Source organism: Vicugna pacos, chromosome 19 (assembly GCF_048564905.1).
Source record: "Vicugna pacos chromosome 19, VicPac4, whole genome shotgun sequence".
NCBI classification, from domain to species: domain Eukaryota; kingdom Metazoa; phylum Chordata; class Mammalia; order Artiodactyla; family Camelidae; genus Vicugna; species Vicugna pacos.
Window position 1 is genome coordinate 31,556,222 of NC_133005.1, and position 17,471 is coordinate 31,573,692.

A 17,471-nucleotide genomic window follows, 5' to 3' on the forward strand; every position below is an offset into this window, starting at 1 on the left:
AGGACCGTGGCAACAGGTCAACAAAGGGTGTGTGGTGGCCTTTGACTCACAGTTTCCTGTTACCTTGGCTCAGCCACTGATGGGTGGGAAGGATCTGAGGTTTTCTGAGGCCTCTCAACCACACTGCATGGTGGATGTTGAGGCACTACAACCATTTAAAGTGGAACAGTGTCACCGGGAGTATTGCACACTTCTTTGCCATATCTCCATGGAGGTAAAGGGAGAAAGCTGTTACTAAAATTCCTCCTTTAGTATGAAGTAATTGAGATGCTGGGCGATTGCATGGTGCTTCTGGCAGTCCTCCATGCACTGATTTAAGTGAAGTCACTCTGTCTGTGAGACCAATCAAGATGTAGAATAAGTCAAAGCACCTTGCAGGTGCTCAGATCTGTGACAGAACTTGCACAAGTGTTCTAAGAGTGAGTCTGCGTATTTTAAGAACTTGAAGGAAGAGCTTAGGGCGTAATAGGGGAAGTGCAGTGGTCATTAGGGATGCTCTCAAATATCCCAGTTCTCCCTCTAGGCACACAGTTGGAATGCACTGCCTCATTCCTTCTGAAGTTAAGCAGGGTTGCATGACTAATCTTGGCCAATGGAATGTGAAAGTGCTGTGTACCACTCTGTCTGGAAACTTTCTAGAACCAGTGCCTTATTTGTCACAGTTCTTTCTCTACCTTGGTGACTATGGAAGCACATGTCAAGATGGACCTTCTATCAGTGTGAGTCCCTGAGTAACTAGAATAAGCAGAGCCCTTATGCAAATCCATTTTGGACATGTAGGAGGGAAAATATATTTTTCTGGTAACACACTGTGATTTCACGGTTGTTTGTTACTACAGCATAAACTGGCTTATCCCGACCAATATAGCAGTTTTCTTATAAACTCCCTGATGGAATACCTAGGACCCAAGCCATGTGATCTTCTGTGGTCTTAACTCTAGCTCATTTGAGCTTGGGATTCCCAAACCTTCTCATTCCATAGTCCATCTGAGCTTTTCTCAGTGACATGTCAACAGTCACTAAACTTAAAAAAGAATCAGGAAATCGGGTTGGAAGGGGAAAGATCATTCCCCAAAGGCAAAATCAATTATATCAAAAGATTCAACAGGAACAGATGTCAGGCTTAGAACCATGTATGAAAAGTTAAATTGAGGAAAATAAAGCTTGGGGCAGGGTTACAAAGCAATTGAGTCATGGGTGAATTAAGACAGTCAAGAGCTGCCACATAGACATGGTTCCCGAGATCTTCCAGAGTTAAAAAGTTACGTGCTTCTATGGGAGAAATTGGGGATGTACCAGGTAAGGATGCTTCAATCCTCCCTTCCCTCAAGAGAGGAGCTTCATGAAAGCAGCAAAAAGGAAAAGAGAACAAATACTACAACAAGTGTGATGGATGCCCCGTATGCAGTCTCATTTACTCTCCCCACATTCAGGGGAGGTACATCATTAATCATATTATACATCTTGAGATGTTAAGAAGCCAGCTCAAGTTCATATAGCTGGGAACAGCCATAATTCAAAGTCAGATCATCCTGACGCCTGACTCTCAGTTCTTTCCATCCTACTACACTACAACAACAACAACAACAAAAACCAAAAACAAAATCAAACAGAAAACAACATCAGTGAGCAAACATTCTTTTAACAGGGCTTGGACAAAATTAAATATAGTTTCTTCCAATTCATTCAGAGACACAGAATTTTCCCTAATCCAGCTCTACCTTGATGATCCCAACTATTATAATGTGGTGACACTGCTAACACAAGGACTCATTCAAAACAGCATCTGCCTTCCAGCTGCTCTCGAGAGGCAACTGAGTTCAGAAGCTGGAAGAGGAAGTGAGACACAGAGAACAATCACCCTTCTACTTCCCGCTTCTCTTATTTAGCTCACCATTTGGCAGAGGCACCATGCAGGTCAAATGTGCCCCACATGATGAAAAGGATATGGTGAGGAAAAGAGTTTTTCTCTCTGCATAAATGGAACAGGCACAACAGCATCGCCCAACAAAAGGTGGCTTCTGATGGATATTTGCATGAATTCGCCACACTTGTTTTGCATCCAACCGTTAATTATGGTCCTTTCAACTTCACAATCACGGCTAATGGTGGTGAGGATGCAGAGAACAGTAGATTCAGCAGACCTCATTCTGGGAAGAGTGGGAAAGAAACAATGCAAAACTGTACCCACCCGCTGTTTACAACTGAGACAGTTACTCTGGGTGCCATTTGGAGGATTTGGAGGAAATCAAGGCTGCCCAGGAGCCTGGAGCTTGGGAAACGAGACAGCTGGGGAAAGTATTACGCTATGATAGGAGGAAGGTCCTTTATGGCTCATCTGTCTATGGGGAAAACAGCTCAGAGCCACATCTCTCATGCTACATTGACTGTACTCACACTTATTTGGTGCCTTTCAGTACTCAAAATTGTTTCTCATTTAATCCTCAGAATGACTGTGTGAAGTGTGTATTACTATTCCAATTTTATAAGTGAATAAACTGAGACTTACAAACAACAAGAAACAGTTTGTACTCTCATCCATTCATTCATTCATCAAATGATGACTGAGTATCTACTAGGTGTTGCACTCAGTATGGAGGATACAGCAGCAAACAACAGAACTCCTACCCCCTGGAAAGCTCAGTCTAATGAGAGAGACATGCACTGAAAACAACTGTAATTAAAAATATGCACAACGTTGTAATGAAAAAGAACCGATTAATCTGTAGTGAGTACAGTGGAGACAGGTCTCAGATAGTATGACTGGAAAGTTGCCAGAGGATATGACATTGAAGATGAGGCTTGAAAACTGAGAAAGTACTAGTTCTTCCACGAATGAAGAAGAGAGACTCAGGTAAAATGACAGCATATATGAGGGCCCTAAAGTGAGAAAAATATCTTGGAATGTACAAGAAATAATGTCTTAGAAAATGGTCAAGAGAGAATGTAGCTGAAATGTAGCAGGCATGGTTTAACTCTCTCTGGAGCACAACGCTAGGTTCTGGGCACCCCTTTTTAAGGAGGGCATTGGGGAAAAAAGGAGTCTGTCAATAAGAGGACAGAATAAACAGGAGGAAAGAGATACAGAAATCATGACATGTGAGACAAAGAAGTAATTTCAGATTAAATATCAAGGAGAGATTGCCTGTGTAGCGAGGGATGGTGGCTGATACTGTCATATCTTCTCCAAAAGGCTGACGTGGTAAAGAACGATTTGATTTGTCCAAATCAATACAAGTGTCCAAAAGTAGAGAGTTAAGGAGACAGAATTTATCTTTTAGAAGGAATATAATAATTTTACCTGTTCAGCAAAGGAATTAATGCTTTCCCTCCAGAGAATTTCAGTAGTCAAGCAGAGGCTATGTAATTCCCTGCCAAGAACACTTTATTAGAGATTTCTTTGTTGACTTCTGGTGCACATTAGGTGGCACTTCAAGCTCATCCAATTCTAAAGCGCTACAGATCTATAATGTAGTCGGAACCAAAACAAACGGTCACAACAGGGCCTGATTCACGTGCAGAGTTCAGCACCAAGGACAGCACTCCAATAACTAGGATTGCTCTTGTTACGTGTAAGAAAGCATGAACGAGTAAATGCGGTATTACTAATCTGACCAAAATTCCCAGTGCAAGTGCCTAGGAAACACTCACACTTCGTGAAAGTGTCTGCAAGGACTCTGAGAACCATGCCTCATAACGCACACGACACTTGAACTCTCCATTGTGTGTACAAGGCTGGATTAAAATATTCTACATTTATATAGTTCACTGTAGAGTTTACAGAATGTATTTACCCTTATCCTAAAAATAGTCGAGAATTTAACAAGTGATCTCCACATTTCTAAATCTAATGATTAATTATATGACATATTATTTCACTTATTTATTTTTGGTCTCTCCCCTATTAGAATGTTACTGCTTTGAGGACAGGCTTTTTCTTTTTCGTTTCTTTCTTTCTTTCTTTCTTTCTTTTTTTTTTTTTTTGTCTATTGGGCCTACCACTTATTCTCAACACTCAGAAGATGTGTCACTTTTTGTCATATAGTATGTGCTTCTTGGATGTTTACTTACTTAATTAATCAACCACAATTAACTCCTTTAATAGTTTACATAAAAGTAAGTTACTAGGGGTTCGTGTGTAGGCAGTCTGATTGTAAAGGCTAAACATTTAGCTACTCTGCTAAGCTGAGAAACCCTCTTTAATATCCATAGCATATCTGGATCCTAAAATTCTCTTACCCTGTTCTGACTGAAACTTGCAGATGGGATTGGAAGCAATGAAATTGACAGATAGTAAATAATTCAAACTTGCCCACAACCATCCTGCAACAAATGGCCATTTCTGCTTTCCTTGAATTTGTTTTAATTTACTAGAACTTTGCCTTAACCTTTGTTTTTAATCTTCCAGTGATATAGATTTGCTGAATTCCGGTTTTTACTTGACCCAAGACATTTTACACCTTTTATAAAGAGAGCAAAGCATCACATTTAAAAAAAAATCAGATCTGGTGCTTCTGCCTTTTGTCTTGCTTTACAGTTGCTGAGTTTCATGTTTACAGCTTCCTTTGCTTCTCCTCCTTTGCAGATTGTTTGCTGGCACTTCTACGATACATTGGAAGGCTGCCTTTTATTTAAAAAATACTTTTCAAAAATTCTCAGTATCAAAAATAAAATACTCATTATGTATTCCATCCTGTCTGAAGTGGGCAGTTTTATTTATATTCATCAGTTCTCCAGCTCCTTCTGTTTTTTTTGACAGAATAGTGAATTACAGACTCAGATCACAATTGTTAACTTTTTACATTATATATCTTCTCTTTAATTATTTTTAATATTAACCTCCCTTGTAACATATTTAAAGCAATTATTTAGCATTAATGTGATATTTAATTAGTTTTCATGTTCACTGTGGGTCTTTTTATTCCATATTTCTCTATTCTTGATTTCTCTATTTTGATTCATGGCTTGCTCAATTGCTTTTTGAATGATTTATTAGAATCAGGTCATGTGGAAGCCTCTGGATAGTAAGAATGTCTTTCTGATGCATTTGCACAAGAACAACAATTTGGCTGATAAGGAATTTGTGGGTTATAGCAGATTCTCCTCAAAAATCCTCCAGGCTTAACTGCATTGTCTGCTGCCCTTCATGATACAGAGAAATCTGAGGGGGCCAAGCAGAGATTTGTCAGACTGAGGATGACTTTTCTGCTCCTGTCCCTGTCACCCAACTCTTTTTAGTAGAACTTAATACTATACACAGTAATTTGAAATGGTGTGTAGTTTTTCTCTTGTCAGAAAAACACAACACTCTGAGTGCCCAGCTCCCACAGCTCCTTCTTCTCTGTTCTTGTGAGGCTGACTACACCCTCAAGACACCTGGCAAAACCATTCATCCAATTCCATTCCTGCTTGTGTTTCATTATTGCAAATCTTAGTGCCCAAGTGAGTGTACACATGGTGCAAGGTGGAAGGCATGAGGAATTAAATGGCCTCGTTTACCTCGGAAGCAGTAGTAGAAACTGCTTCTGAGATGAAGTAGCTTCAGGGTGGGGTGACTTTTTCCCAATGGCAAAACCCCTTGTCTTGAAAAGGGGATCTACTGTATGATGTTTGGAGAGCAAAACCTCCAACAATCCTTCTGCCTCATCTGCTGTTCTGCTCAGGACCTACCATGCTCAGGCAGGGGAAATCTCTCCTGGAGTCCATTTTCCAATTTCTTGAGTTCTCCAGACTTGGTCTATTGCTGTGTTTTTATGAGACTCTTGGCAGGAATGTGGTAGAGGGTGAACTGAGCACAGCAGCCACTCCTCTTCACAGCATGGAAACCCAAGAGCACTTCTTGATATGTTGCCATGAACAGGGTAAACCACACCTTCTCAAGGTTGTGCTGAACTAACAAACTAGCCAATAGGGGATGCAGAGAACCAAGAACAAGACGGGGCCCCAGATGCTTCTGGCCATCTTCATGTCTTCCTCCTCAATACATCAGTGTTTCACGCAGAGACAAGACCAGATACACAGGTAGAAGGCAGTCCGGCAGCCTCTTTCTGTGGTTTGTACTCCCTGTGAGGAATGTTGCTGGAGCCAGTAATAAATGCAGAACTGAAATACCAATGTGGAATCTAAATGGGTATGTGGACATTTTAAATGTTAATGAGTTTCTCAATCTGGGTTTCTCATAAGTTAATAACTGCCACTGACAGACTAAACTCTTTATCTTGGCCACCCAGTGCCCACATAGGCTATTCTGTAAGAATGTCACCAAATCTTGCTTTTGTCTCAGCTTTCTCTTCTCCAGGGAGCTTCTCACTTCTCCAGATACACTGTGGGACATGGCACATACCAGATTCGCTTACATTTATAGAAGCTTTTCAAGGGCACACACTACATAATCTTAATATGAACTACAGGGCCCAGCATATGTCACTGTTCATTATATATTGGTTGAATGAAATATGGCAACCTGGAATTTGCCCACAAAAGCTTCCTACATGGAAAATACTTGAGTCATAAGAGGAATGAAAGATTTTCAGCTTGCAGAAGATAAGACCAGATGGGTGTGTTTGTATAGAGGGAAGTGAATGGTGGAAAAGTTCTTATGTAACTGAAAAAAAAAATACCACCTGAGAAGGTGATTATTGGTTCTACTGGAATCTGAACGCATGCATCAAGAGCAGTGGGTAGAAGCTACAATAAAAGATATATTTAAGTCAATACAATAAAAAGCTTTCTTAGAGCCACAGCGCCCACAAAGATCAGCAAAGTTACCCCATAAAGGAGTGAGTTTTCTGTCAATCGAGGTATTCAAGACAAAGTACTAACATCAGTTCACTGTGATATTATGATGTTGAATGAACCACTGTTTCTTGTGCAAGGGGAGGGAAGGAGGTTTGGATGACCTTTGAGATCCTTCCTAGCCCTATGATTTTGTGACGTTATGATTGACACCCTTCGTTAACCAAAAACAAAATTTGACACCAAAAGGTTACCTTGACTTTGGGAGAAAAAAATATTTTACAGTGTGACTAACGGTAATGATAAAAGGGTTATTAGCCACTGATTGATTAAAACATGTTTAATGCCTTCATGGATATCAAATTTCTAGGTGTTATTTTATAGATGAGGAAATTAAGACTCAGATCTGCATATGATTTGCCCAAGTGAAACACCTTTCTAGCCTCTAATACACAGGTGTGAGCTCTTTCTCTGTAAAAGGCCATATAATAAATATTTTAGGTTTTATGTGGCATAGTGTCTCTGTCGCAACTACTCAAGTATACTGCTGTAGCATCAAAGCAGCTTCAGACTATGAAAATTAGTAGGCTTCACTGGGAAATATATACAAGATCTTGTGGTCGCTCACAGCAAAAAAGAATGTGACAATGAATATATGTATGCTCAGGTATAACTGAAAAATTGTGCTCTATACTGGAAATTGACACAACATTGTAAACTGACTATCACTCAGTTAAAAAAAAAAAAACCCACACAATATTCCTTTACCTGAGGAAAAAAAAAAAGCACAGGGCTGAATGTTTTGGTCCATGGGTCTTAGTTTGTCAACCTCTGCTCTCCAGACATGTTGCCTCCTCACTTAAGAATGAGAAAACAAGGCAAGAAATGACCTCCGTGTGGTCATACTTACTCCGTTTGCTTTGCTGAGTGCCTGGAAATAGATGCTGTAGCTTTTCAGAGGGGAAAGAGGAGGGTTCCAGTAGCCATTGTATGTCTTGTTGTCACCGACTGTAAATGGCTGGGTGACAGGCAGGTTGGCAGGTTTCAATTCAGCAGCAAAGTAGTGTAGAGAATCAAGGCTGGAGGCATTCCTATAGCTCACTGGCACCGAAAAGCACTCAATGATGTCAGCTGCCCTCCGTGACTTCTGAGGTCGCTCCTCCTTGACAACCAGCTGATAAACACTGGACAGGAAAGAGGAGAAGCAAATGAGCCACTACCTGGAGGGAGGAATGCGTTATTTATCATCATCACCTCTGTCTGCATAATAAACCTCCCTCTTGAGCTTCAGACTTATAAACTCACTGCTTTGTAGAAACAGATCTCCATTTACATGTTACAAAGCCAGCTCACACTATATACATCCAAAATGCAACTCAGTTTCAACCCCTACACACCTGTGTCCTCCTCTTTCTACATATCTTTCCTTAATGAAGGGTAGCATTGCTTGTCAAGTGGCCAGATCCTGAACCTGGGGCTCTTCCTCAATTCCTACCTCCTCAGCTCCCACTCTGCACCTCTAATCAACAAGTTCTGCTGACTTGACCTCAGCAATCTGTACCCGCCCCTCCCCCTTTCTCCTCCCATCATAATGTTGAGTTTGGGCACTTCTCCACTTCTTACTTAGCTGGACTCAGCTGGGCTCTTTGCCTCTAATTTATCTGATCAACCAACTAGTTAATCCACTGATCTTCCTAAACATAACACTGTCCTTCTTCAAGGACTGTCACAGGCTCTCAATTATCTGAATGATACAATCTAGACTCCTCATCCTGGCATTTGGGGCACTTTGTGTCAGGCTTCTATCTACCTTTCAGAAAGTCTTACAATAAACCCCTCATTCTAGCTGCTCCAGACCCCAAGCTACTGCACAAACATCCTTTGGATACAACCCCATGCCATTACCAGTTCATGCTTCCTCCACCTGCAATGCCCTCTCATTCTACCTACTTCTGCCCATGGGAGCCTTTCCCCAAAGGCCAAGCCCATCTTTCATCTCCTGGTCTAGATCTTCTAAATCTGAATGATTTCCCTCCTCTACTTGACTCCCCCACAGCTCATTGACATCTCTCTGCCTGAGACTGCAGTAACATGAGCATGGGACTACTGTTCCTCTGGCTGGACTGTGACCATCTGGACAGTGGAAGTTGTGGCTTAGTTATCTCTGTATCACTCTCCCCTGTTGACACACTGCTCAGCAGGTTGCCTGATACCCATATAGTGATTAGTGAAAGATTGTTCAAATGAACCAAACTGAATTGAATTAAAATTGACAATAAGCATGAAGCCAAAACTGACTGGATGCAGAAACCCTAATCAAGATAAACAGTGATTTTTCTGATCTCCTGTCCAATGATCTCGCCCATTCCCCTCAACTTTAAGGATGGGAGAAGGTGCTAGTGTGTGAAGACAGATGACCAAGCCTGTATTGAACACTAGCTGTATGCCAAATGTGTAGGCTCCACTTAGAAAAGTTATCCTAAATTTTGATAACATTTTACTATCTCTTTGAACACTTACAATTTTACTTCTCTTGAATAAATGCTCTTCTTTTAGAAGATCTTTATTGCACAAATCCCTGGGATTTGTAATTTAAGACAAAATATCAATTACCCAAAGAATACCTCCAGGAACTTTTATGAATTAATAGAGTAATTGCAGCAGTGCTCCCAAACTGATTATTTAAAAATGGCATAGTGAACGAACACGTGGTTTATGAAAATGGAATGTGGTGAAGGCTACCATGCTTCAATCAGACTGTCCATCTGAAGACAGTTGATTAAGAAGCACAACTTTGTGAAGACAGAGGTACAGGACTACTTAATTAGGGGAGAAAGGCTACAGAGGGACTGACGCAAGGAAACATGACACACTCAATATGGCAAGTCTTCCCCCGAATCTCCTTGAGCATGGGGGTCAGCAATGCAGATGGAAATAGGCCGGTGAGTGAACGCCACACTTGGATGAGTGATACCTGTGTGGAGGTTAGTCATGGCTCAACAAGACGCCTGCTAAACAGCGTGCACATCTGAACAACGGCACAGAGTGTGCATGAGTCTACACGTGAGTGAATGTGGCCAACTGAGAGTGCAAACTACATCTGAGTGTGAACCACGTCCAAGTGAGGAGCTGCAGGACCTGGGTGTCTGAAAGCTAAGCGAACAGATATACACTCCGAATGAGTGGGTGTAATTCCCAGATGAATGTGACTTATCTGAGTGTTACTTTTAGTTACTATAGCTTTGTAATATAATTTGACAAGGGTGAGGCCCCTGGAGTACTTTAAAAAAAATACTTAAAAAAAAAAAAGCTATCCAGTGGTCCTAATGAGTAGCTCTGAAACCACAAACCTAGGTGATTCTGACATTTATACCTTTGCCCCAGCAGGGGCAATCCCCTACAACATTCTCACTCTGTTGAAAATCATTGATTTGGGTCATCTCAAATCCACCAAGGCATTCACTTATAATTACCAGTGTTCTGGTTGAGTCAGTGTTTATCACATCTGTTGATTTATTTCTTTCATAGCTTTTATCACAATTGAAACATGTCTTGTCTGATTATTTGTTTACTGGCTTACTGCTTGCTCCCTACCAGTCTGTGGACTTCATGAGGTCTGAGATCTTGCCACCTAGTTCATGGCTGCATCTCTAAGTTCTAATATTTCTGCTAAACGCACAATAGTCTATTTAATAAAGAAATGAATTTACCAAAATTTACAAAATGAATTTTAAATGCATATTCATCTCAGTTCTCCCTACATGCTTTACTGCCATTTTATATGCTGTTTCATATTCCTAAAATGACTTTTCCCTTTTTCTTCATTTTGAGAACTCCTCATCCAATACAGTTCCAGATTAACTGTTACTCTTTCTGAGGAGTCTCTCTTGCCTTGCAAACCAGAGCTTTTTTCTCCTTCCTCTATTCCCACAGCATTCTGTTTAAACTTTTATCACAGTTCCTGCTGCTATATACTGCAACTATTATCTCACTTACCTCAAAATGTTTAGTAAGCACTTACTATCTACAAGGTACCATGTTAAGCTCATTCCATGCATTACTTCATTTGACCTTCACAATAACTCCAAGAGGCAGATACTATTATTTTATTCTGATAGGATTAAAAGAAGTGACTCACAGAGAGACTCAGAAACTTACTGAGGGTCATCCTGCTATTCGAGTGGTGGGGCTAGACTTTGAACATATGCTGCCTGACTCTTGAGCCCTCAGTCTTAAGCACAAGGCTATACTGCTTTTTAGTACATTAAGTTGAACCATCATCTTTATCTTACTCCACCAGATAATTCACTTAAAATTATTTTTATGTCAAGGAAAATACAGTAACATTTTATAAAGTTTGAAAAGCAGAGAAAAGAGAAAAAGGGTTTCCATTATTCAGTCCCTCTAATGCAATCATCAATGAAATGTTGGTAAATTTTCTACCATTCTTTTCTTCTGCAGAAACAAACCTCTGATTTAATATTGGAAATCGATAGAGAAAAGCCTTTCTTTTATGGATACTTATCTTATAGCCAACTTGATGAGTTTGGAGATACAATTTTAATATTATATACATACATCTCCCAAAGCATATATCTTTAACTACACTGGGAGGTCTGATGACTTACAAATCTGAAAATAAAATTAAGTAAACAATTCTATTCACAATAGTGTCAAAAAGAATACTTAGAAGTAAATCTAAACCAAAAAAGTAAAATACTTATACATCGAAAAGTACAAAACATTGCTGAAAAAACTGAAGGAGATCTAAATAAATGGAAAGAGAGTCCATGTTTATGGATTGGAGTAGTCAATATTGTTATTATGGCCAGTCTCCTCAAATTCATCTATAGATTTAATGAAATATCTATCAGAATTCCAGAAGAGTTTCTGCAAAACCTAACAAGCAGATACTAAAATGTATATGGAAATGTAAGAATCCGTAACAGATAAGACAATTAAGAAAATAAAAAAAGTTGAGGACTTAACAGTTCTTGATTTCAGAACTTATAGAAATCAATAGTGTGGTGCTGGCACAGGATAGACTTACAGATTAACCAATATGACTTGAGAGTTGAGAAATAAACTGCAGCATTTACGGTCAATTGATTTTTGACAAAAATTCCAAGACAATTTGATGGTAAAAGGATAACCTTTCAAGCAAATGATGCTGGGTGGGTCAATTGATAATCTACATGCAAAACTCTATATTTAAATCCACATTATATGCAAGAACTTATAGAAAACAGATAATAGTCCTAACTGTGAGAGCTAAAGTTATAACTCTTCTGGGAGAAACATCTTCACGACCTTGGATTAGGAAAAGGGTTTGTGAATGCAACACCAAAAGCATGATACACTAATGAGAGGAAAAAAGATGAACTGGATGTCATCAGATTTTTTTTTAAATTGAGCTTCAAAAGACACTATTAAACAAGTAAAAAGACAAGCTACACACTGAGAAAAAATATTTGCAGATTATATGTATGATGACTTAAACATCCAACATACATAATGATGCATAACAATTCAATAATAAAAAGAAAAAAAACCCAATTTGAAAATTGGCAAAAGACTTGACTAGACATTACACTAAAGATAAAACACAAGGAGTTCATAAGCTCATGAAAAGATGGTCATCCTTGAGAGGTGTGGCCAAGATGGTAGAATGGAAGACCCTGAGCTCACCCCTTCCACAGGCACACCAAAATTACAACTATTTACAGAGTAACTATGAGAATGACCTAAAGACTAGCAGAAAAGATTTTATACAACTAAGGATACAAAAAAGGAATCACACTTGTGGGTGGAATATAAAATAACAATACAAATTAATGTATATGCAATATAGAAACTGGCAGATTCAGAAAATAAAATAGTGGTTATCAAAAGGTGATAGGGACAGGGAAGGGCAAATTATGGGTATGGGATTAAGAGTTACAAACTACTATATATAAAATAAATAAGCAACAAGAATATATTATAAAGCACAGGGAATTATAGCCATTATAGTCATTAACTTTTAATGAGGTATAATCTATAAAAAAATGAATCACTATGCTATATACCTAAAACTAAGATAATACTATAAATCAACTATACTTTAATGAAAAAATAAAGCAATAAAACAAACAAAACCCCCAAAAGAACAAAACAAAATGACAACAAAAAACACAATGAGAAACCACCACACACCCTCAGTAGAATGGCTGTCAGTAAAAAGACAGACAATCGCAAGTGTTGACAAGGGTATTGGAAAACTGGAACTACCATACATTTCTGTGGGAAAGTCAAATGGCGCAGTCACTTTGGAAAATAGTCTGGAAGTTCCTTAAAAAGGTAAACATAAAGCTATCATTCACCCAGCCATTCCCTTTCTAGATTCCTATTAAAGTGTGTCTATATAAAAGCTTGTATACAAATGTTAATATCAGCATTACTCATAATAGTCAATATAAATGTCCATCAAGTGGTGAACAAACAATATATGGTATATCCACGTAATGAAATATTATTCAGCAATAAAAGAAACAATCTATTGATACATTCTACAACATGGATGAAGGTCAAAAACATTATGCTAAATGAGTGGAGCCAGATGTGAAAGACGGAATACTGTATGACTTCATTCCTATGAAACATCAAGAATATGCAAATTTATAGCGACATTAATCAGATCAGTGTTTGCCCAGGACTGGAGGTGGAAATAGGAAGCAACTGCACTCAGACACAGGGTGTTTTATGGTGTGATGAAAATATTCTAAAATAGGACTGTGGTGATGGCTGCACAACTCTACAAATTTACTGAAAATCATTGAATTGTACACTTAAAAATGGATGAATTTTGTGGTATGCAAATTATACTTAAATAAAGCTGTTAAAGAAATGAGGGAAGGTGGACTGAATAATCTCGGATATTCGTTCTCCCTTCAAAAGACTCTGTGCTTTAGCATTCAACTATGCACACATTTGAACACCAAAATGCTATGATAATCCTTTGGCGTTATGGTACAAGATGGGCTAAGAAACAAGTGTGAGCTTTGTAATACCCAACAGAATCTAGCTTTGCAATTATATTCCCCACATTAAAGGTCACTCAGAACCATGAAACCGAAACTGACAATGATCTGTCTTCGTTGGCCAATCTTTACGCCAAGGCTCTGGGAATTCCTGTTTTTGTTCACGATTTGCTTAGTCACAATAGCTCTCAGAGGAGGCAAGGACATGGGGAGAGGAACACACTTGCAGTTTAGTGTCAGAGTATGTACATGTGCATCTTTCCTTGGCTTTTGACTAGCTGTGTGATCTACCATCCCCTCTGTCTTTCATGTACTTATTCATTTATTCATCAGATATTTATTAAGTGACCAGAGCGTAGCAGGTTAAAGTCTGAATGTAACATGGCCTTTGGGCACTGGGAGCTCAGAAATGAGATGGGGAAGACAGATATTAACTATTCAGCACAATCCAAGGAGGGGAGGGCAGAAGGAGGAACCAGCCAGGGAAGGATTCTGAGAAGAAGGGGCTTACGGGACAGTGTGAGGGTTAATAAGATAATGTGTCTACAGAGTTCTTTCTATAGAGTAAAGTGCTTTTCATAAAAGTTGGTTGGAGCCAATACAACCGCTGCATGCATTATTATTACAGTGACATCCAATTAGACCACAAGGATTTGCCTTGTTTTCCATTTGGACCCTTCTCCTGTGATTGAATTGCACTTAATAAATTTAACAAAAGTGAGTTTTGAGTAGGAATTTAGAGGAAGAAATGTATGTTGTGTAAAGGGGCTGTAACAGTTCAATCAAAGAGTTCAAATTAAGTTTTAATTATTATCAGATGAAAGCAAAATGAAACCTTAAAAGGAGAAACCAGGCAACTACCTGATGATGCCTACAGTACCATACCTTCTTCTCTCATATTTAAAAGAAATATAACTAGCTTTAAGTGAGCATGTACTTACTTGGGTGGAGATACATTTTAAATCAAAACGTAGAAGATCTGGCCCTCACGTATTTTTTTCTTAATCATTGATCCTCTTCCGTTCACAATACCGTACATAAGTAACTCCTGTGGTTCTAATTTCAGTATCTGTCCAGAATCTGACCACTTCCATCATCTCCACAGCTGCTACCCTACCAAGCCCCATCATCTCTTGACTGGATTATAGCCACAGCCCCCCAACTGCTCTCCCTGCTTCCAATCTTGCCCCAACAATCTCAAAACAGTGGCTGGCGGGACTCTTTAAAAACGTGACTTGGGTCACAATACCGCTGTGCTCAAAGGCCCCCTACAGCTCCTATGTTAGTTACGGTAAAAGGCAGCATCTTTACAATGTCTCCAAGGCCCTCTCTTATGAGGCCCTTTCTGACCTCGTCTCTTCTAATTCTTCTGTAGTCACACAGGCCTCTTTGCTGGTCCTTGAACATGCTAGGCATGCTCCATGTCAAGGCCCTGGCCTTTGCTCCATCGTGCCTGGGACGCTCTTCCCTCAGATCTACACAACCCTTAGAAGGCTTGCTCCTTCCCCTCTGCCAGCGAAATCTTACATGATCACTGTATTTAAAATAGCACCCCCAACCCCAGAGCACCCTATTACACTTACCTGCTTAGATTTTCTCCATATCATTTATCATCATCATGCCCACTGCGCATGCATCTCTGTGTGTGTGTTGGGGGGGGGATGGTGTGTGCACATGTACCTAAGAGGTTAAGTCACTTAAAGAGAGGACTGTAAGCAGTGCAAACGCCAACCTTCCTTCAGGAAAAAGCAACTGGATAGATACGAAGCCAGTTAGCTGATATTTGGATAGATGGCCTTGATTTAGCGGCCTTTGCTAAGACAGCACAGTGCTAAAAAGCAAAGTCAAGGTTTTAGTTCTGGCTTTGCCATTGGCTAGCTCTGTCCGACGTGTTGAGCAAGTCACTTTATCTCTAGAACTTGTATCTAAAATGAGATAATTCTGGCCAAATGCAATAAGACCCAAAACAGAAGCGATACACATTTTAGACAGGAAAGCCATTTATCATCATTTGTAGATAATATGACTGTGACTTAATATATTGAAGAGAATGAAGTGAAAGACTTTTAAAATTAATAAAAGAATTCAGTAAAGTGCTTTGATAGAAGATAGAGATAAATAAACTGTACACCATGAAATACAAGCTAGAAGATATAAAGGGAAAATCCTTTTAGAACAGAGTCCTTTAGAACTAGCCAAGGATAACACAAGTAAGAAATGTACAGGACTGACATGGAAGGAAAAAAAAAACCCTCTACTGAGTGATATAAAAAAAATCTCCAGCCCCTAGCAGAGAGCATGGCAGAGTGGGTGTTGAATAGTTGTGCTGAACTGAAGATGAATAAATGGACAGAAATGAATGCTGAAGTCTTGTGTGAAAGCATCCCATGTTGTAAAGACACCAATTCTTGCCAAATTCATATTTTTTCTTTGAGAAAAGGCAAATAATATAAAATATGAGGTCAGTTAGGTGACAATTCAGACCCCTGAAGATGTGGATGACCTCAATTTGGAAATTCTAATAATTTCAATGTGACTTTTTTTTTTTGGTTTGTTTCCTTAAAATAAGAAATATGGTCAAGAATTTATTTTTAAACAAAGGAATGTGAGTGAAAAATCACTACTAGATATTTTAGGATATTATGAAGTTAAAATAATTGAACCAAGAATACTGGAATATGATTAAAAGAAAATGGGATAGATGTGTGTGTGTGTGTGTGTGTGAATTTTACAGACAGAAATAAAAACAATGCAAGTCAATGGAAAAGAGAAAAATTTTATCAATAAATAGTGTTGGAAAAATTCCATGATTATGAGGGAAAAAAACCACCAAAATAAGACCTCGCTATATATGACAAATCACGTTATGTTCCAATGTTTCAAAATTTAATTTACTTACTGAAAATTTTCAGGATGCCCATAGCAGTCAAATGCAATGTGTGATTCTTGATTGGATACTAGATTCTAAATTTCCTGAGTGTGATGCTACATTGTGGCTATGTAGAAGACTGACTTTTTACTGAGGAGATACAAGCTAGAGGTTCTTGAAGAGTCATAATTACTATAGCTAACCTAGCAAGTCTTTGAGAGGTTGGAAAAAGAAACATAAAGTAAACTGACAAAATGTTTACAACTGGTGAACCTGGGGGAAGTATATAGGGATGTGTATTGTACCATTCTTGCAACAGACTGTAGATCTGAAATTTGAAAAAAAAAAAACATCTTGAGTGGAAAAAAATCTTCTTAGATTTCACAATGGAACAACTCACAAAGGATAAAGGAAAAAAGCTGTGCATGTGTGAATTTGAAATGTCTGAAAATATGAATAAAAAATAAAACAAAAAATTAGGAAAGCCACTCCAAGAAAATATGACAGAGAAGAAAACAACATTTGAATATGTAAGAGATCATATTTGACATGAAGGATTAAATGACAAGGGGAATTCACAAAAGTCAATAAAGTCTTTGTGTAAGTAAATGTATATACTATATTATCTCTGCATAATGAGACAGAACTAGCTATTATTAAACCAAAATTCTAAACAAATTAAAAACTTCCAATGGGGGAAAATAAGAATTTTCCTAAGTAACTCTCACATCAAATAGGAAGTCAAAACCACAATTTCATACTCTTTAGAAACTATTACAGTGAGAACAATGACATTTAACGCTTATGGGATAGGACAAAACCTGTTTTCAGAATTTAAAAAGTCTTTG

At 38.7% G+C, this 17,471-nt stretch overlaps 1 protein-coding gene across 19 annotated transcripts in view; it reads right to left on the reverse strand.

The window, feature by feature from the left end:
* Window positions 1–17,471, reverse strand: part of PTPRT (protein tyrosine phosphatase receptor type T) — a 1,148,549-nt gene that overhangs the window by 207,164 nt on the left and 923,914 nt on the right. For all 19 annotated transcript variants that reach the window (XR_012061742.1, XM_072944247.1, XM_072944255.1 and 16 more), the window contains one exon: window positions 7,646–7,919. Coding sequence is in view for 18 of the 19 variants with exons in the window: in XM_072944247.1 (XP_072800348.1) it covers window positions 7,646–7,919 (274 nt within the window). In the remaining variant the exon portion in view is untranslated. The remainder of the gene's footprint in view (window positions 1–7,645; window positions 7,920–17,471) is intronic.